Here is a 23,458-nt window from a genome sequence, read left to right as displayed (position 1 = left end):
TCTTTTGTCTTCCAGTGATAACATAGTAAAAAGTTTCCTCTAATTATCAAGTTTTTTTTTTAACATACCCTAAGAAAAGGATGAGTGGTATTTCATGAAAATTATGGAGCTGGTACAAGGAAAATAGGAAGGGGGAAATAGTATGAATTGAGAGAGACAATAGGTCAATGGCTTAGTTATTAAGCTGGCGTTAGACAGCTATGAAGAAAGCCAGAGAAAGGCTACTCTAGTATGACGGGTTATCTTCTCTCCAGAAAACTGATGGAAAAGTCTTGGACAAGAGCAGAAGGTGATGAGAAGATGTGGGGAAGACCCAGCTTCAGAAAACAGGAATTGTGCTCCCATGTGTAGAATGTGCTCACTGCTTGCTTTCATTTTTTAGCTATTGGCAAGACTTAGCTCATGAACCACTTTCTATGAGAAATCTTTCTGGGAACTCCTAGTTTACCAAGTCTTTTCCTAAAATCACCTCACAGTTACTGACCTGTGTAGCCCCTCAGAAGAATACAAATTCTCTGAGGACAGATTCTCTTGTTTCTCTCTGAATCTCTAGTGCCTTGTGCAGAATGTAGGCTCAATAAACGGTAACTGAATTTATACCAGTGAAAGAAACACTTATACTGAGATGTGGCACCATCAATCTACAAGCTAATTCCTTTACTGTACAAATCTCTTTCTAAAAACCATCTTGACACCAAAAGTTGTAAATCACCTTCTTTGGCTTCTGAATGTTTGAATTAAGAATTGTGAGTTCAGAGACTAATGGCCAACTCTTGTCATAGAACTGCCATAGGTACGTGATGGGGAAAAATATTTTCCCCCTTTATAAACTCTTCTGTCATCCAGGTTATTTATGCAAGAGGTCCATAGTTGAACTAATTATCAGGGATTCCTCTCACTATTTCATCTAATAACAGTAATAAAAACTGAAATTTATGTTTGCAAGGCAGCTAGATGGTACAGGGGATACAGAACTGGGCCTCAAGTCAGGAAGACTCATTTCCCTTAGTTCAGATCTATTCTTAGACAGGTATTAGCTGTATGACCTTGGGAAAGGCACTTAACCCTATTTGCTTTCATTTCTTCATCTGTAAAAGGAGCTGTAGACATGAAGACTGTGATATGATTGAACTGAAAGTTTGCAAAAGCGTTTTATATTATTTTATCTGAGCTTCACAGGACCCCATAAGTATTATTACTTGCCACTTTACAAATGAGGAAAATGGAACATTAGAGTTCGGTTGATTTCCCAGTTAAAAGTATCTGAGACAGGATAAGGGCTCAGATCTTTTTGACTCAACATTCTAGCAATCTTGGAGGTGGCTGGTGATTCTTGTTATTCATGACTCATTCGGGTTTCAACTTTCTTTGCTCTACCCTGAACAGCTGTGTTATTCCTTCTTTGATCCTCTCCTTACTCCCCCCCACCAAAAAAAAGCTTCAAAACAAACCCAAACAAATGACTTTTTTTTTTTTTTTTTTGTCCTTAGTTCACTTCAGACTTGGGGGATGCTAACACAAATTTTATGAGGACATGTATAAAAGTATAGAATCTTGGAGCCAGAAGTGACTTCAAATGTCATCTAATCTGCTAGGTACCTGAAGAGGAATATTCTTTTATAATATGCTTCAAAATAAGCCATTCAGCTTCCACTCAAATATCTTCAGTAATGGAGATCAATAATAATAAGTATTCATATTAGAAGAGTATGTTATGTTTATAAGCTCTTTCCTCATGACAATCCTGTGAACTAAGCAGCGTTAGTATTATCTTGGTTGCACAGATAGCAACTGTGGATCTGAGCAGGTAAGAGATTCATCCATGATTATAAGCTGGTCAAAACTACAACGAAGCTGGAATGTAAGTCTTGTGGATCCATGGTCAGCCCTTCTATACCCTAATCATCCAGCTGCCCTCTGGAATTCCTTCTTTGTTACTTGCCTTGGTTTCCATCTCCCATACATAACTTCTTTTTACAATCTTTACAATGTTTTAGTGTAATTCTGAATCACTTTCTAAAAAGCTTAAACCAAATCTACTTTTAACTTCAACTTTCATAAGCCCCCAAACCATGGCAGGCTCTTTTTTCCTCTTCACTGTGATCACTTTATTCGTGAGAGCTTCCCATCCCTCTTGGGCGAGTTCTCCCTGCAAAAAAACATTAAGCCATTGGATTCCAGTAAGCCTATCTCTGAAATCATCATCAAACATTTATTAAGTGTTTACTATGTGTCATGAACTGTGATAAACCCTGTGGAAACAGAAAAATTGAAAACAACCCCTGACCTTGTATGAACTGATGTTAGAGTGAAATGAACAGAACCAGGAGAACAATTTATGTAGTATATTGTATGTAGTATATAATATAGTATGTATATACATTAGTACACACATGTAAATGTGTATATATATATATATATATATATATATACCATATTTGGTATATTGTATATACTATGTATAAGTAGCACATTGGAAAAATAATTGGTTATGGTCCTTTGTGCTCAAAAAAAGACCCAATGACTTCACTATGTTGGAGTCAAGGTAGTGTTTCTGACTATGACTGATCAGACCAATGTCAAGAGGCTCTCTCACAGACTGGGCCCAAGTAGACCAGGTGACATCTGGAGAGACAATGGCTCTAAATTTTGCATTTCTCTTTTCTTCCAAGCTACCGCAATGCTGTTTTGGCATATGTCCAGGTGAGTGTTGCCCAAGCCGCGAACTGAAGCAAAGTTCTTCAGAGACCTGGACTGTCCTTTCTTAGCTGCTTCTGACCACCACGTTAGTGCCTCTCTTGGGAATTCTATATAAATAGTCTTTTAAGCAAATGTGTCTTTGGAATTCAGACACTGTGGCTAGCCCATTAGAACTGCACTCTCTGCAGCAGTGTTGGAGGGCTTGGCAGTTAGGCTCGAGAAGAACCTCAATACCTTCTCTTGCCAGGTGATCTTCAAAATCTTCCTAATGGAGGCAATTTTGGTTCCTGGCAGGGCGTTGGCACACTGTCCAGATTTCACAGGCATACAACCATGAGGTCTGCACAACAGCTTTTAAGATCTTCCTTCAGTGTGATAGGAATAATACATGTTCTCTCCTGTACTTTCCTTTGAAACGTCCCAAACGCTGACCCAGTTCTAGCAGTATGTAGCAATCTCAATGTGCATACTGAGTGAATCTATCCACGGTATTCAAAATTTCTTCATTTGCTATAATGGTTCCATATACTGGCTGATGGAGCAGCTTTTCCATCTCTGCCTTAGAGGCTGCAGGGTCATCTGCAGACAAAAAGCCGCCCTCCCACTCTTCTTCCACTTTTAGTCTTGGCTGGTACAACAGTTACCATCAGTGCATTCATTACCTCCGATGCCGTGTTTGTTCTCACTGAAGGCTCCAAACAGCAGCAGCCATTTCAAGCCAGACGATTCAGCACCAAGGAGGCCACTGACCTCAATGCTGTGTCTGTCCTTGCTGAGGATGTGCAGGGAGCCCAGCCTTGCTGTACTGCACTGGCACTTGGGGAAGGGCCAGAGCTCCTGCAGGCAAGCTGACGTGGGACTGAGAGGCAACCATGGTGGACTTCTCTGGGCAACCACATGAGTTTGACCTGATTTCCAAAAGCTCTTGTGAATGGATCAGAGACCAGGGTTGTATCTAGATCTCTGCTCTGCTCCTGGCCCTTCCTAAACTGTGTGCCGACTGATCCTTAGCCCATTCTGGAACCACACTGGCTCTCAGGTGGATGAAGGACAAACCACAGTAACATTATCATCCCTCTCATTCCTTGGAACACCAGAAGCTCCTTCCTCCAGAGGAGGTCCAGGCTTCTCTTTCTAAAGGAAAAGTTTCATGGCTGCTTTCTAAGCATGAAGCACAGAAAAGGAAAAGCTTTCCTCTGCCCTTTCTTTCTATGTGCTTCATTCTTTCATTCTCCCACCTCCTGACGCAGGAGACAATCCCCTTTGTTTCTTTACATCCTAATTTTCTTTTTATTCTTTGAAACCTTTATTCTCTCCTGAACTTACAAGAAACATGTTCTTCTTCCTTGATAATATGGAGTGCAGGAATGCATTTTTCCAGTCCTTTCATTTTTGAATTTGGAGCAGAGATTTTTATACACATATGTAAATTTATGTACACATAAATCAATACCACAATATCAATCAATACAAACAAACCTAGCTTGCCCAAGACAGCAAAATGGCTTTTGCTTGAAGCAAGTCCCTAAACCCTTTTGCTCCTCTTGGACAATGCTTTTGGCTGATTCTTCTATTTAACTGCAGTACCAAACTGCCTATCTTTGAAGAATGAAGCAAATCAAATGAGATTTATTCCCTTTGTTTCATTTTACTTCTGAGTATCAACTACTTCCTACTATATTCTACATTCTAGGCTTTTTGAACTCATTAAAAGTTTATGGTCTATTTAACACTAAATGTTTCTGTAAAAGAAAGACTACTAAAAATGGTGCCTGACAGTGCAATTAGCCCATCGTAGGGCTGTTTTTAGATATTAATGGCAGTGTGGTGTATTCCAGCTCTGGAGTCAGGAAGAGCAAGGTTCCAGGAGGCCCGCCTTTGACACAATTCTAGTTTTGTATTGTCTTGGTGCCTTAGGCAACTGAGACTATGCCATAGATGAATTGCTGATATGCATCAGTGGGAGGAATTTCTATTTTGGGTAAAAACAAAGGTCCAGAGTCTCCCGCTACTACACACCTTCCCCAAATGGCCATGCATAAGTATTCCTAAAACATGTAAATAGAAAAAATATAAATATTGTTTTTCAAGTATCAAGTTGCTATGTCAATTTTTTTCCCCATCACTGTTCTATAGAACTCTTAAGAGTTTCTTGTAAAATGTTGAGATAAGATGAGATGTTTATGTTATACTTGCTTTACCACTTCAGGACCTACTATAACTCAGAGGTCCTGAACATGAAAATCCAATCTTAGGAGATCCTACGATGTCAGTATCTGAAGGTCACAATTAAAAATCATTCTGGTATGACAGTTGTTTCAGGAAACAAAAAACGATTTCAGTAGCTGTGAGTGTTCTTTGATGAAAGCAAACTCAATCAGATTAAGTGAAAATGGATCAAAATAAACTGTTTTCATTTACTAATTTTACATTCTTTGTTATAAAAATATGTCCAGTCATACTGTTTGACTATGTATTAAGTTTCAATAGACTCTACAGAATGTTTGACTTTTCCATTTGAATCAATTCAATAGATCAAGTGTCTCTTAAGAGTCATTGGATATGTTCAATGAATTTCAAAGTCTGTGTGCTGCCACGATAGTTTAGCTTTCAAATGAAAATGATGGATGATTTTTTAAATATATGCAGTCAAAGTCAACTACCAAAAGGGAGTTCCTTGCTGGGAGCACACAGCCCCTTTCTCAGTAGTTTTAAGATCATAGAAACTGTAAATGGAAAAACCTTCAAGGGAGTTTATTCTACTGGCAGTGCAAGAAAAATAATGAACACAATGCTATCTGTTCACTTCATATTTAGGAGGGAGCTTCATATTTTCTCTCAATCACTTTTTAATACAATTCTCGACTTATATAGTACTCTCAAGATAATTTGAAACTATTAACTCACCTGTTGTCTGTTGCTTTGGCAAGCTGCACTCAAATGTTTAAACCACAGCATTGCATTCATTCTATTACCAGCTTGAAACTTGTATGAGTTTCCTAAATGTAGGGGGGGAAAAAAAAAGCCAAGAAAAAAAAAATGATCAGGCAGAGGTAAATAAAAAATGTAGATGCTGCCAATATCAAAAATCAGTTTGCCACCAAAGCTTATTTTTACTATTTTTACCCCTAAAGTAGGTCATAATGATTACTCCTCAAATAAATAAGCACTTGATCAGCACTGGTTAGATGCCTAATAAGAGCCAGGCAATGGAGCAAAAAAGGAAAAAAAGTCAGAATTCCTTTTTTCAGGGAGCTTATATTTGCTTGAATTAAAGTGTGTGTGTGAGAAATGGAAGAAAATCAAGGCTTGACTGATTGAGTTGTAGAGGGTGTGAAGAGGAGTGATGGTTAATAAGGCTGGAAAAAATTGGGACCAGGTTTTTAAGGACCTTTAAAATCCAGCCAAATAGAGAAGCTCCTATAAGTTCTCAGAAATAATGGTGAATCACTAAAGTTTACTGAATAGGGGAAGGACCCAGTCAGATTTGTTTTTATGTCCAATCATTTTGACAGGTGAATGACAGATAAATTAGAATGGGGAGAGATTTGAGGCTTCAAGACCCATTAGAAAGTTATACAATGGGTCATATTAGAGGTGCTGGAGACTTTAGCTAAGGTGGAAGCTCTATTAGAGGAAAGAAAAAGACTTGAGAGGTTCTAGAGGTAGAAAGGGTGGGATTTGGCAACTAAATGCATGCATCGAAGGGGAATAGGGAATCGAGAGCAACAGGATGATACTAAGGCTGGGAGTTCCTGACAGAAATAGTTAAGTTTGGAAGAAGAGTGGGTTTTGAGGTAAAGATGAATTTTAAAAGTTTAAAATATCTATGGAATATTCCATTTAAAATATCTAAAAAACATTTGGAGATGCAGGACGTGTGACCAGGAGAGAGGATGGTTGGATATACAGAGATAATTATTCCTGTGGAAAGTGATGGAATTACCAAGAGGGCGGGGCAGGGAAGACTGGTTCAGGACATGACTACCATTATGGAGTGAGAGATAGAAAGTGAAATAAGCACTAAACTCAATTACCTTTTTCAGAGTCTGTCAGCAAGAAGAGATCTGGGTGTTCAGGATCATCAGCCATCATCACCATCCATCCTACCACAGATACATTCTTATTTGATGTAGATTTAAACTAACATAAAATAAGAACATTAATTAAAAATTATATATCCTTTATTCTAAAAACAGGAATATAATTATAAATTACATATGTATGTACCACTATAATGATTATGCACATTACAGAACTTAGCAAAATGAAATTTTAAAAAGGGCAGATAAACTTGAAATAAAATTTTGTAGCAGCAATAAGGTTTCATTTGGATTTTTTCACAGGGGCAGCTCAATGTTGAGGAGCATAGAGGGCCAGATCTAAGATCACAAAGATTTGAGTTGAAATCTTGCCTCAGATACTTCCTAGCTTTGAGATCCTGGATAAATCACTGATAAATCTGACTATCTTGGTTTCCTCAGCTGTAAACTGGGGACAATGACAGCACTTAAAACTCCCTGGGTTGTTGTAAGGATAAAATGCAATTTCTGTAAAGAAGTTAGCAAAATGCCTGGCACCTCTTTATAGGTACTTAATAAATATTTATTTCCTTCCTTCTTTTGACTAAGCAAAAGATCGAGGGACATGGCCAGAATTTTAGGAAATTAATTTGGCCATCATATGAAGGATGGACTAGACTGAGAAGAAATAAAGTAGAAAAGCCAATTAAGAATGATAATTCAATAATCCATGTGAGAGGCAATGAGGACATGAACTGGGCAGTATATGTAAAGACAAGAAAAATATGGAATGTTAAGGAAGAACTGAAATGATTTGGCAAGAGGGATATGTGGGTATGGGACTAGTGAAAATGAGGAAGAACTTAAGTTGCCTCCAAGGTCACAATCTATTTGCTCATTCATGTTATGCAATTCACTCTGTTCTCCACACCACCCCCCCCCAAAGAAAATTAGGAGGCAGGACTTCTGAGTCACTGGTCCCCAAACCCTAAGAGTTTCCTGTTCAAGCTGACAGCTACCTACAGGCTGGAGGCAATGGCAAGCATTTCCCAAATACCCCAGACTGCCAACAGAGATTGGAGGAGTTTGGGGGTTTGTATAGCAGCAGCCAAAGGGAAGAGGAGTTCTGGGGATACAGGTACAAGTGGAAATGGTGAATAAACTCCACCCCATGTTGTAAGAGGGAAGGTGGAATGCTTTTCTTTTTACTGGCTGATCACTCATCCCCTAGAATGGGGGTCCTGGCCCCCACTTTGGAGACCACTGCTCTATCAGAAGTTGTCTTTTATGTATCCTTTTCCTCTTGTTCCTGTCAGGTAATTGTGTAAATATACTTAAATAGTGCCAATGGGTTAATGTAAGGCCTCTCTATGGAAACATTTAATTTTCATATTTGAAAATCATGCCTTAACTCAAAGAAATTACTATTAATTATGGGAGTTTTAGGCCTTGTGGTAGACCAATTGAGGTATTTTGAGGAGATGGGCCTGTGGGTATTTTTACTATTATCTTCGGGAAATAGCTACTTTCTCTGCTTACATAAGGGCCAACTATATAGCAATATCAATAAGTTCAATACCTAAAACATGACTAACAAATCAATTCCTGCTGATATGATAACCACTGGCAAAGCTTATATAATACTTCTATATTTTACTTTCTACTTAGAATCATATAGTTAGAATTCTGTAAATTTTGTAATCAATATCATTAAATTGAAACAAATTTACTATATTTTTCAAACTTTTTCACAGTTGCTGGGAAATGAAGAAAGTAAACATAGAATCTCATGGCTTTAAAGTGATTGAACAGAAATTTAGAGAAAATAATTTTTATATATTTTACCTTTCCCCTTTCAAGAGAGGACAGAACTTGATATACCATTAAAACAAAAGGGGTTTGAGTCATACTTAATGTGAAGAGTCTTGTAATAGTAAGAATGATTACATATTAATCCTCCCCAATAAATCAAATATAAACTTAAACTTATAAATATTTAAGATATAACTGGGAATCTTCTGTTTTTATATAACATATCTATCTTTTGAATGGAGACTGAATTTGGCAAATGTCTTATTTAATCATCAAATTATTTTCAATGTTTTATTTGAAGGTTGTTGTATGAAGACAATAAATGTCCTATATATTAATAATATGAAAGTATTAAAGAACAGAAATTAGGTAGCTTTAAGAAAATAAAGTTCAAAAATAAGAACTTGAACAATTTCCTACTTGCTGGTTTGGTGGCTTAAGTCTTTTCAAAGGAACTTAGCAGGATTTCCTGATTTTTCCTATTATCTTGTTCTAAAAGCCAGCGTGCTGGAATTCATTATTCAGTCAAGAAATTTAAACCAAAATAATTCTCTGAAACATGTAATTAAATTAATTTTAGTGTTTTTATCATATGTAGTTCTTATGCAATACAATGTAAAACACAAGTCTAATAAATGATTTCCAGTATTATCCAGTGAACTGTAACAACTTCTTTATGACTTTTTTCTAATCAAAAACTGAAAAAAAAAAAAAAACAAAAAAAACAAACACCACTTTATTGTTAAATCACCATCTTTTTAAGATAGCAGATTTTGTGATTCACACATGAAGAAAATGTTACCTGGCCCCAAATAAGAAATCAAAGACATATATTTTTAGATTCCTTAATTTCCCTAGTTAATGAAGAAATACTCTTTAGTTAAGACTAAGTAGAACAAATGAATTGAAAATTATGTGTCTATTCTTGGTTGTGAGGACATAAGTTTTAATTTTTCAACCAACACTAAAGTAAAACAAACATTTTTGGAAAGCATGCACATGCCTTAATCATGAAGGAAAATGTTGACGTGAAAATCACGTTAAACAACTAGAATTATCTGATTAAGTTATATTTTAAGATGTTTAAATCAATTTTTGAAGGATTCCTAGATAAAATTTAAGCTAGTAACTTTATTGTGAATTTGCAGAGAAAAGTATTCTTTTAAATTGAGAGAATATTTGAGATTTGAAAATTTGAGGTATTTGAAATTTGAAAACTATTGAAATATACAATAAGGAAAGAAAATGTTAAAAATCTGGCAGAAAACTACTTAGAACTAACTTAACTAACTAGAAACTACTTAGAAGTGAAACTATACTAGCAAGATTTAACTAGTCTAGGGGCTTGTTAAACTTTGGATAACATAAACTTAACTTTGCAAAGTATTTTTAACCTTGCAAGAGCCTATACACACACACACACACACACACACAAATATATAAGCATATACACATTTTAATGTCTAACATGCACACATACTTAAATGAAGAGGTGTTGTTTGGGCTAAAAACATATTCTGTTAAAGATTAATAAAATAAATTCTTCCTCTCTGTAAGTATTGTAATCAACTAATTTTCCCCAAACTTGGAAACAAACAAATGAAGTAAGTTTGAGTAGCTTTTCCAAGGTTGCAGGGTAAATTATTGGCAGAAGTAGATCGATATTGAATGATGTTTTGTTCCTGATGCTTCATTCATTCCTTCTCTGGCTATGCTTCAGATATGTATCATCATGAAGTAACTACCTTCCCACACTGAAATAAATCCTCTGCCATGTGGCTGGTCTCCTCCCATTTAATTTCTCCTTTCTGGGCACAGTCTGGATCCACTATGTTTTTACCTGACTTAGTTCTTGACTTCTACACTTAACTACCACAGCCTCTACCCCACTCTTCAACTCCCTTTTATGTGCTATCTTCTCCCATTGGAATATAAACTCCTTGAGAATAAGGTCAATCTTACTTTTTGCTTGCATTAGTATTCCCAGCATTTTGTACAATGCTTGGCATTATAAGTAAGCAGGTAACATGCTTTTTGCCTGCTTTTTTATATGAGGAAATTAACATAAAAAACCAGAGAGTCTAGTCTTTGATATTCTACTAACTAGCTATGCAACAATGGACATGTCATAACCTCTCTGGATCTTAATTTCATCATCAATAAATTCAGAATACTCTTCTATAAACCTAATGTTCCTTCAACCTCTAATATTATAGGTTCTATGGGCATACAGGGTGAGAGAGACAGAGACAAAGAGAACATAAATCATATTTAGGTTAAAAGAGAAGAAAAAGTTTAAAAATAAAATTGACTAGACAAATCATCACAGATTATTTTTGGTACAATTTAAGCTTTTACATGACAATTAACACCTAAGTTTCTAGAAGACTACAGTTAAATTAAACTTCTAGAAGGAGATTGAAAATTCAAATAAACTTTCCTAAAAAGCAGTTTTGAAGAAAAATAGCTATATGTGCATTACCATTTTGATGGCTATATAAGGCATCAGGAAAGGGAAGTCTCAAAATTAATGTTTTTCCCTTTCTCCCTACCCATACCTCATTGGTTCCATTCAGATTACCAAGCAAAAGAGAAAAACTCTCACTTAGAATTTAGGAGACTCAGTTCCTAATCCTGATTGTGTTTCTGTTTGGCAGTACAATTTTGACAAAGTGCTGTCAATTCTCTAGGCTTTGGCTGACTCCACTTTAAAATGAGGGAATTGGAAGAAATGAGATCAGTAGGCCACTTCTGTCTCTAGGACCCATATTTCTTTGTTCAATAACTTTTGAATCTTTCTGTAACAATCTTAAATGTCACTCTGTTTAGACTGTCCCAGGGTTTTATTTGAGATCTGTAAAACATCTTGATTACAGATCAAATGCATTTTAAAAATATACTTATTTAGATAAAAAGGAAAATTCTCTTTTTTGGTGATATTATACTGCTTATTATTAAATTCCAGTTTTGAGATTGTAATTCTAGAAGTAGAAATCTAAACAAAAAATACCATTAGCTGCTTACTAGTATCCTATAAAAAGGAACCAAGACTCAACTTTTTAAAATGCAAGAAAAAGTTAATAATTAAAACATAAGTTACATATCTCATTAGGTGGAAAAGAAAATTAAAGTACTACAATCAAGTAACAGGCTTGAGTCAAAAAAAATTTCCTTGAAAGGACTCCCAATAGTTTGTTCATCCCTTTAGTAAATGAAACAAGATGGTCAAGTTAACATGCTTGATTGAATCAAATGATTGGGGCAGTTAGGTGCCTCAGTGGATAGAGCAGCAGCCCTGAATTCAGGAGGACCCGAGTTCAAATCTGGTCTCAGACACTTAACACTTACTAGCTGTGTGACCCTGGGCAAGTCACTTAACCCCAGCCTGGGGGAGGAGGGGGGGAATGATCTATTGAATTCTCTATACCAGAATTCATTTTGAAATGTTCACGTTTCAAAATAGCATACTCAAAAAAAAAAAAAAAAATCTAAAAGCTCTCAGAAAAAATTTCAAAATAAGAAAAAGCACACTGCTTTAATATAGATCACTAAAAATCTGAATATTAACATAATATATTAATACAGATATTATGCCATGTAATTGGGAATAGAAGAGGAAGAAATGAAATCCATCCTTTGCCCTCCAGAGCTTATAATTGTGGGAAGAAAATTTATTTCATATGTAATAGAACACACACACACACACACACACACACACACACACACACACACACACACACACAAGTGATTAGTACAAAGGAGAGATGCAGAGATGCAGAGATAGTGTTATGAGGAATCTAAGGAGGAAAACATATCGGAACTTCTGAAATCAGAACAATAAGTCATGAACTTACATGCTTTCTCTCTGTAGCTTTTAGAGACTTGGCAGCATAGTAAAAAAGTTGTGTCCCACACAGAGCTGCCCAATATTTTGTCCAAGATGCTACCTGTGGAGATCAAGGAACCAAGTTAATAAATTAAAACACATGAACCCTACAAGCAATTGCTATAAATTTCCCTATTTCCTAAAAGATCTGAGGCATTTGAAAATTAAACACAATTAAAATAAAGTTCAAAAAAGGAAACTATTAAAGAAGAAGTTGCTGATCACTAGGTAACTATTGTCACCATAATTGAGCACAAAGGCAATACATTAGATTCTAATTTTTCTGACAGGAAAGCAAGAAAGAGAAATTCAGGAAAGTTAAGAAATAGTTGTAGTTTTATAAAAATTGAAAATATTCTCTCATACAATTAATTTTATGTTACATTATTCTCCTTCAGTTTATCCTGTATTACTGACCAATTGTATTACTTGCTTTTCCCATTCAATCTCTTATCTCATTCCAACTCATTGCCTGTGTGCAAATATTTTACCACCTCCTATTTGTCCAAATCTCTGCCTGTTGACATCCTAACTTCCACAAGGCATAGTTAGATTGCCACTGGGGCCCCTCACAACTCAGAAATTGTTATATCTTTTGCTTTTTCACAATTTAAAAATGTTATTCTTTATTTAATAGAATTTAAATTTCAGGGTACTTTTATTTTTTAATAAATATGACTCTCCTCATTCACCAAACTTAGTAGATACCGCTGACTTTTGTTGAAATGTTTTCTTATTTCATGAAGGAAACTCAATTATTATCTCTCCTCCACTCTGACAAGTTAACCCCGCTTTTTGTGGATATGTTGATTTTTTTTATTAGCATAAGAAGATTAAGGTTGGAAATCATATTTTTTGTATATGTCAGCAGTTCAGAGATGGTTGGATATCTGGAGTCAGAAAGTTACTTATTACCTTTGTGCCGTTGGAAAACAATTAAATGACCAGATGATGGTTCTTTCCAGGTGTAACTACAAAAACCTATCATGTAGTTGGCTAAAGATAATAGTATTTGCCAATGCCTTTCAGAAACTGAGGCCTGGAAAGCTGTTCTTTCCTACACCACATGACTAATGGTGCCAGAACCATCATTAGAACCCAAGGTTTCCAACCACCCAGATTCAGTGATCTTTCTGCAATATTATATTTCATGTGCTTCAACAAAGTGAAATAAATAAAGGCAACAATTTCCTTAGTAGTCAGAATTCCTCTAAAAACTGTTATATATATAGCACTAAACACATACCATCTTCATATTAAATTAGATTCTATTAATTTCTTATGGATTGGAGGACACAAGATGATCACTGGATTGCTGAAGTAGTAGTGAAAGACCAGGGTTTCTCCATTATTTAAAAAGTACACATTGGTTTTCAGAAGTTAATTCTAGGAGTAGTATTTAAAATATAGCTTGCAAAATTGTAATTATTTTGAATATAAGGTTGTAGAATATTTTTTAAATACAGTTATTGCTGGATTGGAAATAATTTTCAAAACCTTTTAGGTCTTTCAAATAGAAGTAGTATTTTTCATGGAAAGGAAAATCTGCCAGCGGTCCATATATTCAGAATTCTGTACACAAATTCTTGGGATAATATTTTATAACAATAAAAGACTTTAAGCAAACAATATAGATGAAAATCCTTTATTTATACTAATAAGTTTCATAATAGGAGAGAAAACAATTTTCCTTTAAATAACAAGAGGTGCTAATGCATTTAAAATATGATTTTACTCACATTCAACTTTTGGTAACACAGATATGTTATACAGCAAGGAATACATGTAATTAGGTTACCACCAAGTTACACTGGCTGATTTCCCCAAGGTTCATCATCACATTATTTTAGATCCAAAACTAATGTAGTTTCATACTTCTGATAAATATGATGAAGTATTACCGTAGGCTTTTTGCCTTCTTTTAAAACAGTTTTCCTCCTGAGAACACCTTGAATAGTAACTGCTCCTGGATAGAGATGTACAGCCAAATCTTCTGACTCTGCAGAACTATAATTATGTAAAAGAAAAAGGAATATCTAAGAGCTTTTGTCTAGGCAGTTTAAAAAGACAGGTAATATACAAGTGAAACATTATCATTCTTTATTTTAAAATTGCGTTACTTCATTTTTAAGAGCTCAGAGAAAAAAGGACTGGTAACTAGAAAAAGTTCATCTGAAATTTATAAACCTACAAAGTTAATTAAGAAATTATTAAATCCAGCAGACGTCTCAGAATATAGAACTTTTCTATATATCAATACATTTACAGGCTTAAAATAAACTTGAATAAGGATTTAATTAAAGCTATACTATTACGTTAATATTATGTATATTTCCCCAATAGAATTTTTCAGTAGCTGAGAAAGATAAGGATTCTTTTTGTCAGAATCATTTAAGTTTAACTACAAAAACAAAGCAGAAACCATAAAAAACCCCACCACAGCAAAAGCTCTAAGAAAACATATTTGATTTAATTTTAAAATATCTGAAATAAGAGTAATAGAAGCTGTAATAAAGTAGATCAAAAACCCTGGTCTGGCCATAAACCAATATTATAATTTAATATTATAAAGAACAAATATTCCATTATAGCCTACAGACTGCTCAAGAAGGGAATAGAGACAAAAAACCCCTCAGCTTTCCTTTCCATAAATTTCAAGACAACAATAACAATCACAACAACAATAAATAAGAAACAAATGATTTTTCAATTAGTCTAAATTCTTATAGTTAAAAAAAAACTTTCAGATGGTAACCATAGTCCTCTATAAATGGAGTAAAGAAGCCCTTCAAAAATCAATGTAAATTTGAGCTTGTTAGTTGATCTAATATCATAAAATTTAGGTGTCTTCACAGTGACTTAGGATCTGATAATCACTAGAAAATTTTTGCTAGAGCTATGAATTTGAAGCCACATGCATGGAGACTAATTCAGACACCATGAAATTTAACACTAAGAATTAATATTTGCTCTTTTATAGTAATATTATTAACTGGCTGTTTTGTGCCCTTCCTTTTCTCATTTATTTCTATAATTATCCCGGTGCAAAAAGAAACCTACTTTAATTAGGCTGAATGAGAATGATTTTCAAAATGTAATAATAATAATTATTATTATTAGAAATATGATGGCTTTGTCAATGGCTTATCAAAATTCATCACCTAAAATTTGCCTAATGCCACAATTAAAAAGACAAACTGAATGTAAAGGGGTTAGCAAAGAAAACACGTTAAATGAAGCCTCTTAACAATTAGTTTTGTGGCCAATATGATGACTAAAAAGCAGCAATAAGACCCAGAAACTAAAGATAACCTACTTAAAAGCATCTTTAAGAATTTGCCACAAAGATGCAAGATACTAGCAATCATCTGTAGGTTAGAAGGGAGCCATATTGCAAAATCATATAAACATTAAATCATGAGAAGAAAGGTATATTGGGATTTTTGGTTAAATATTAATCAATGATTTGGGAAAGAACAGGAATAATGTCAGACCACACCCACTTAAGCCAATCACCAACACCAGAGGGAAATTCTATGACCCCTGAGTGCAGGGAAATTGTACCTGCTGGCCTTCATGTGGCCCCGATAGCCATTTCGTGCCACTCTTGTCACCGGACCGAGAGAATGGTATAATCTGTTCCTGTTGGATTCCATTATAAATTGTATATATTACATATACTTTTATTCACACAATCATCATCAGTACCTAGAACAGTATAATAGTTTCTCCTAGTTAATATGGCTAACTACTTCTTACAAATGGACAGTATCTGATGAGTTCTCTCTTTTTAAAAAAGCATGCAGCATAGATTAAAAAAATCATTCATCATATAACAGGTGATGCCAGTTCCTCTAAAAAACATTTATCACCAGATTTTCATCACCATAATTTTTGTAAAGAATTAAAGTGTTGCAGATACACAAAGTATAGCAAAAATATAGAAACACTTAAAAATACAACGATTAGCTCCTATCATATCTCCTTGAATTCAAATTTGAGTAGTGATACCTGAATGACCTGAACAATTCATTTTTATTTCATGTCCCTATGAAGACACCTAAAATGCAACAAAGCCTCTCAATGAGCTACAATAATCTTATCTATCATTTCCTTTTAAACTCCATCGACCAGACACAAGAAAAGTGGCAAATGGTTAACAAAGCACTAAACATTGGCCGTAATTTTTTTCATATCAATTAATAGTTAGGAAATGTTAATATTTTGAGGCATTATTTATTAAAAATATGAGATTGTTAAAAAAGGAAAAACACCAATAAACACTGAAAGTCCTCTTTGCCTGGAGAAAGTTAAAAGTGGCACTGTTCACAAATAACATTTAAAATGAAAAACACCATTATGTTATTTTAAGCAATAGTAAATATAGAATGCAAATTTACTTAAAGAAGAATAATTTTATGCATTAAGTTTAATATTTTGTAATCTGCTATCTACTATCAAGAATCTTAAGTCAGGTTTCATTATTATTATTTTTTCCAGTCTTATTCCTTGTCTAAATTTTATCTGGGCAGCATTTTTTAACTGTATTTGCAATTTTAAATGATATGCTATATGAGTTAAACTTGGCACAATGACAAGTGTCTCTTAAATGCAAATGGCTGAAGAGTGAAACATGTCACCAAGTTTTTAGAAATTTCTGAAGATCAATCCTAGAAAGAGTATCCTTATAATGAAGCTGCCAGAATCATTTAACACATTATTCTTCTACTACTAATTCTCTGGGTATTACCAAAATAATCTGGAACATAATTACAGAATATTTTAAGGAGTAACAGAAACTAACAGTTGATAACTCTATCAAGAAGAAAAACCTTAATTATTATAAAACTTTTTGGATTTGGAGACAAAAGTCAATGGGAACTCTTCTGCTTTTTCCTTTTATGAAAATCTAAGCAAAAAGAATGCAGATTAAGTTTGCAAAAGAAATAATTTAAAAGTAAATAGTATTTAAAAAAATAATTCTAAATCCAGTAAAAATGAAATGCTGAATATTTTGATATCTAAAAATATAACATCATGTAAACTACTTGTGTCATATATAGAAGAAATCTTTATGAACCTAAGTATTAAAATTTAATTCTTGATTTTCTTTTCTTTTTCAAAACTTTTACTATCACTTCATATATACTTGTACTTAAAATCCTGAGGATTTTTATAAAGATTTTTATAAACTTTTTAGAAAACTTATAAGTGTAAGGATAAGGAGATCAAATTTTGGCATAAGCTGTTACACAATTTGAGCAGACACTAAAAATAACATTTGTAAGTTATATCCACTTTATTTATAAATTACTTCAGTTAAGAAATGAAGATAAAGTGCTAAGAATACTAGAAATTACTAGAAAAAAGGAAAAAGCCTTAAATGAATTTTAATTCTAACATTATTATTATTAATCTCTTTTTTTCTTCTGAAATTCAAACACAAATGACATTTTATGCAAATTTTGTACTTCTTTTGCTGTAAGCAGACGATTATGATCTTTTAAATCAAACTATATAAACAATAAAAAGAAGTAGTTATACATATAGGGAGAAATACTACACTACCAATTTATAAGGGGTGAATAAAAACTTTCTGTGCTGCTGAAAATGTTCAAATATGCTTGTAAGGTTGCATTATGGATACTTCAACTTACTAAATGACACAATGCCTCCCTTTGGAATAGAGGAAGAATCTGGGGTTGACTGCTTTTCTTAATCGCTAACTTACACAAAGCTGGAAGGGAATTTTTAGTTTAAACTTTAAAAAAAAAAACATATGAGGAAATTACATTTTAAACTTCACAAAACAATTTACATTATCTCAGAAGAACTCTGTGTGAGATATGCACAACTCTATTTTATATAGGGTGAAGTGACATGTCTGTAGTTACCCAGTTAATTAACTGTGAAAGATAGAAAATGAATCTACCCTGATCCCAAGCCCAATACTCTCAACCATAAGAAGCTTTCTCCTAGAGAAGTTATATGACTTGATCAAAGTGAGTTAGTGGTAGTTATGACTAGAATTATAATCTTCTGTTCTACATAGAGCTCAAGGAAATGCTAAAGTCATGGAAATAAAAAAAAAAAAAGCTTTAAAATTCATCTTAACTTTATGACAAATCTTAAGGAAAATTCTATTATTATTATATCACAAATACAATCAAATGCAATCTCTCATTCTTCAGACCATTCAGGACACACAACATGATCTAGTTTATATTAGTGACTTTTAGTCAATGTCTCAAGGCAGTAGAATCCATTGCCCTCTAGTTCTGTGGCCAAATCCTAATCCTGGATTATTCCGACCACTGACTCTCCTTCACTCCTATTCAAATGCTGCTAAACAGAAATGGAGTGCATCAGAACACCATAGGGACTGGGGCCACAACAAATTTATGTTGTTCAATCTCAGGGCACAGGGTAATCCTTTTATATTTCAATAAACAATTACCCAACTGTTCAAGGGAGTTAATCCAAACCTCATCACCCAGCCCCTTCTATCTTTCAGCAGAGGCCCTTGCCCCCCAAGTCACTGAAAAGTTACTGAAACCAATAAAAGCTCCTCCTCTTCCTTTACTTTTCATTTTAAACCACTCATTTCCCCTAGAGTTTTGTTCACACTTTTCACATGAAATTGTGTCCCTTCTCTTTGCCTAGATGCTCTTTTGCCGGGAACCCTGGATCTCCAGAAGACCACCCTACCATCATCTTCACTCCCTATCTAATCTTCAACTTTCCCCTATTTATGTACCCTTTTCCCTTGGCTATAACATTCACTTGATCCATTCACACCTGGTAGCTCTAGCTGTTGACCTTTCTCTCTCCTCCCTTTCATCCCGGCTAATCTCTAGGAGAATACCTAATCTTAAAGGGAAGGTAAGAGGAATGCCCCTAGGCCAGGACCTGGCTTTTAAAAGTAAAAGCTTGCTCCCTTCTGCTCCCCCTCCCCTACTCCTCTCCCAGTTCTCTTCCCCTCCCCCCGCCCCCGGCTGTTTTTAAAGCTTTCTTCATCTCATCTACTGTCTGCTTCCTTACGGCCTACAAGTATACCCACATGTTGAAGGATCCTTCCCTAGTAGGTATTGTCCTTTATCCTAGAGAAGAACACTTCTTTTCTTCTAACTTCCTTTTTACTCTTCCTGCACTTGCTTATAACTCAACTGAAACCGCTCTCCGAAGTTCCTACTCTTCTCTTACCTGCCAAATCTAATGCTTTTTTCTCAATCCTCATCTCTAACTACTCTAGTATTTGATAAGCACTGCTCTATTCTATTTAATACTCTTCTGTCGAATTTTCCTGTGACAGATCTTCATCCAGGCCACAAGTGAACCATGAGTGTTTCTCAGAAATCTGGGCCCTCTTCTCTTTTCTTTCCACTTCTACACAGATAATTCTCATGTTTATTCGTCCACCTCTAACCTTTTTTTTTACTGACCTCCTGTATTATATTTCCAACTGGATGTCTCATAAGGATCTTTAAGTTCAAAATGTCCAAAACCAACTTAACTTTCTCACCCAAACTCCCTCTTGCTCCACACTTTCCTATTATTTTCAGAGTACCACCATGCTACCAGGCAATTGAATCCACTCTCCATTACTCTCGTTCCTGGCCCCCATATCCAACGTGGCTAAGTCCTGTCATTTTGCCCTTGATAGTACCCCTAGTAAATGTCCCCTTTTCTTTAGTCATTCTTTACCCAACTGTCAAATTACATTCCTATAGTGAAAGTCTGACAATGTTACTTGCTTATTCAATAGCTACTGAATTACCTATCACTTCCCAGATCAAATATAAAATTGTTTGATTTTTAAAGATCTCCAAATCTGGTCCCATCCTACTCCCCACTTTCCTGTTCCCTTTTCCCCATGTATCTGCCTACCCATAACAGTGCCTGTCTCTCTGTCCCTTAAATACAACATTGCCGCTAGGTTCCATTCATTTTTACTTGCAGTCCCTGGAATACTCTCTTCTACCTCAACTTTGCCTCCTAATTTCCTGGGTTCCTTCACATTTCATCCAAGATCCCACCTTCTGCAGGAAGCCTTTCCAATTCCCCTAAACACTAATGTTTCCTCTCTCTTATCTCTAATTTATCTTGCATATAACTTGTTTCTACATTATTGATTGTATATTGTCTCCCCCAATTGATTATAAGTTCCTTGAGGTCAAGAACTATCTTTTAGGGGCAGCTAGGGGGCGCAGTGGATAGAGCACCAGCCCTGAAATCAGGAAGACCCGAGTTCAAATATGGTCTCAGACACTTAACAAGTCCTAGCTGTGTGACCCTGGGCAAGTCACTTAACCCCAGCCGGGTGGGGGTGGGGGAGGGGAAAGAATTATCTTTTATTGCCTTTCTGGGATAGCTCCAGCATTTAGCACAGTGTCTAGCACATAATTGGTGCATAATAAATGCTAGTTGACAGATTCATCATTCAAATGAAAGTGTTCTCTAAAAAAAGATATTACTGACTCTCAATTGCCAAATCTAGATTTCTTTTTCTCAATCTTCATTCTCCTCGACTTCCCTGTGGCATTTAATACTATTAGTCACTTTTTTTTTTTTACTGGATACTTTCTCTTATATAATTTTTTTAAAGTAATACTGATCTTCCTGGTTTACCTTCTACATGTTGGACTGCTTTTTTTTCTGTCTTCTTTGCTAGTTCTTATATTGTGGGAATTCCCCAAAGCGCTATCCCTCTCTTGGGCCCTCTTCTCTCTATACTGTTATCCAGACTGGTGATCCTATCAGCTCTCATGGATTCAATGATCATTTTAATAGAGATGATTCCAAGATCTATATAGTCTGTCCTACTTCCTCTTTTAAGCTCTCATTCATAGCACCAATTGCTTTTTGGAAATCTGCAATTCGATAAAATATATATATATATATATATCCCAACTTTGCCATTCTGGATTCCTCACTTTCACTCTCTCCTGACAGAGACAATATGTTGTGAAGTCTAGATTCTATCATTACAGTATTTCTTGTCTGAGTACCTTTCTCTTTATACAACTAGCTACCACCTAATTTGGGCCCTCAATTCTTGAATGAATTATTGCAACACTATATACCATTTAGTTTCCTTGCTCCAAGTGCCTCTTACAATCCATCTTTCATTTTATACCAGAGTGATTTTCCTAAAGAATAGATAGGTATGACCATGTCACCTCTTTAACTTTATAAACTAGAAAACCTGTTTGGCAGTAAAAACCTTATACAACCTTCTTATGTATTGGATTCTTCTCCAAGAATTCTACAGGACAGTAAAAACTGGGTTATTTACTCTTTTTTTTTTTTTTCACTCACAGCATTCCATCTCTTGACTTTTCATCTCCTTTTTTGCTACCTGCCTTCCTCCAAAAATTCAACTCAAATCTTACCTTCAAGATGAATTTCTCTTATATTAGAATTTGGATTCTGTAAGGGCAGCAACCATATTTTTGCCTTTCTCTTGTATGCCCAGAACTTAATAAAGTGCCTAGCATATAATAAATATTTCATAAATGTTTGCTGACTGACATTTCATCTCATTCACAACAGACTACAGAGTAAACTGGAACAGCAATTATTTTTGAAGTCCAGGACAGAGTGCTTTTCTACACATTGGGTGTCTCAAATGTATGTTTGGTGAATGAATTATTGGTAAATTTGCTTAATGATAAAATTATACACAGAGAGGAATCTATCTTCACTATTTAAAATTTCAACCCCCTAACATCAATTTCTATTACTTAATTTGAGTATATAGAGCCATATTTGTAAGTGAATAGACAAATTCAATTCAGAGTTTTCAAAAAAAACTCTTTTGTCTTACCTTTCAAAGGCAGGCCATGAGGTCTCTTCACTAAGCTCAGACCCATCACTGCTACCTGAAACCAAAAATTATTATTCTAATTAAAAAAAAAAAAATCAATGCAAGTTTTCATTCAACTTGAATATAATCATCATTATCACTTATATAATACTTTCTATGTCCCAGGCACTTGTGATAAGTGCTTTACAAATGTTTTATTTGCTCCTCACAACAACTTGGGGAGATTGGTGCTATTATCCTACTATTTGAGACAACTGAGGTAGACAGATAATATGTGATTTTCTCAGGGTCACACAAATAGTGTTTAAGGACAGTTTTGAACTCAAGAAACTTTGAATGCCTACAAAGCTTTATCCACTGCTTCTCTTAGCGGCCTATAAAATAAGTTCTCAAATAGTGGGCCTAAAATGAATACTAGCATCCATATATCCTATATAGAAATGACTTAAAAGAAAATTTGGGCTCTTTCATTTTCAAACAAATTTTCTTCTGTTTCAAATCATTTATTTTGAACAATAAAAATTAGAGCCTTTTATATAAAAACTATCACATGAATAGGGAAAATACCAAAAATTTTTAAATGATCTTAATTAAGTTTGTGGAAGCCACTTGACTCCTTTTTGGTTCAAGGTCAACTGAACTAAAATCCCATGAAGAAGTCCCAATGAGTATATTTTATAAAATTCTGAAGGCATATTCCTTACCTATTGAAATTCCACTAGACAAAGTAGAGCTTTCAGCCTGTCCTCGGGATGGTGCATGGGGCTCCATGACACTGTCATCCAGTAGATGTCTTGGCCCTGCATTGGGGAATGTTGCACTCTTAAATTCTGCTGTGTTCATTTTATGAATGAAACTGGAAAGAGAAAAAAATTAGTCTTGTATTTTATTACACTAACTTTAGAGCAATGAAGATATATAACATTGTGTTTACACCCCTTATCAAACACTAACTTATACAACTTATTTTTATCAAAAGGGAAATAGCTACACCCATGAAAACAATATACTTAGACAAATAACAAAAAAAGGTCAGCAAAGTGGGAAGATCCTTGGCTTTGGTCAGTGGGTCTCATTCTATTCTAATACTAGCCATGTGACTTCAGAAATTAACTTAATTTTATAGGACTCCTATTCCTCATCTGTAAAATAAGCCTACTGATAGGTCCTTGGTTACCTTATTAGCTCTAGATTATGAATTCATATATCTCT

At 34.8% G+C, this 23,458-nt stretch overlaps 1 protein-coding gene across 5 annotated transcripts in view; it reads right to left on the bottom strand.

The window, feature by feature from the left end:
- Positions 1–23,458, bottom strand: part of RALGPS2 (Ral GEF with PH domain and SH3 binding motif 2) — a 219,737-nt gene that overhangs the window by 4,527 nt on the left and 191,752 nt on the right. For 4 of the 5 annotated variants that reach the window (XM_074308477.1, XM_074308478.1, XM_074308476.1 and 1 more), the window contains 7 exons: positions 22,951–23,102; positions 22,247–22,301; positions 15,985–16,062; positions 14,322–14,427; positions 12,389–12,481; positions 6,738–6,843; positions 5,608–5,699 (listed from right to left, as the gene is read on the bottom strand). In XM_074308477.1, coding sequence (XP_074164578.1) covers positions 5,608–5,699; positions 6,738–6,843; positions 12,389–12,481; positions 14,322–14,427; positions 15,985–16,062; positions 22,247–22,301; positions 22,951–23,102 — 682 coding nt within the window. The remainder of the gene's footprint in view (positions 1–5,607; positions 5,700–6,737; positions 6,844–12,388; positions 12,482–14,321; positions 14,428–15,984; positions 16,063–22,246; positions 22,302–22,950; positions 23,103–23,458) is intronic. The other variant, XM_074308480.1, reaches the window with a different exon arrangement.

This window comes from Sminthopsis crassicaudata, chromosome 4 (genome assembly GCF_048593235.1).
Source record: "Sminthopsis crassicaudata isolate SCR6 chromosome 4, ASM4859323v1, whole genome shotgun sequence".
NCBI classification, from domain to species: Eukaryota; Metazoa; Chordata; class Mammalia; order Dasyuromorphia; family Dasyuridae; genus Sminthopsis; species Sminthopsis crassicaudata.
The sequence above is the reverse complement of the archived record's forward strand: the minus strand, read 5'-3'. Positions and strand labels throughout refer to the sequence as shown.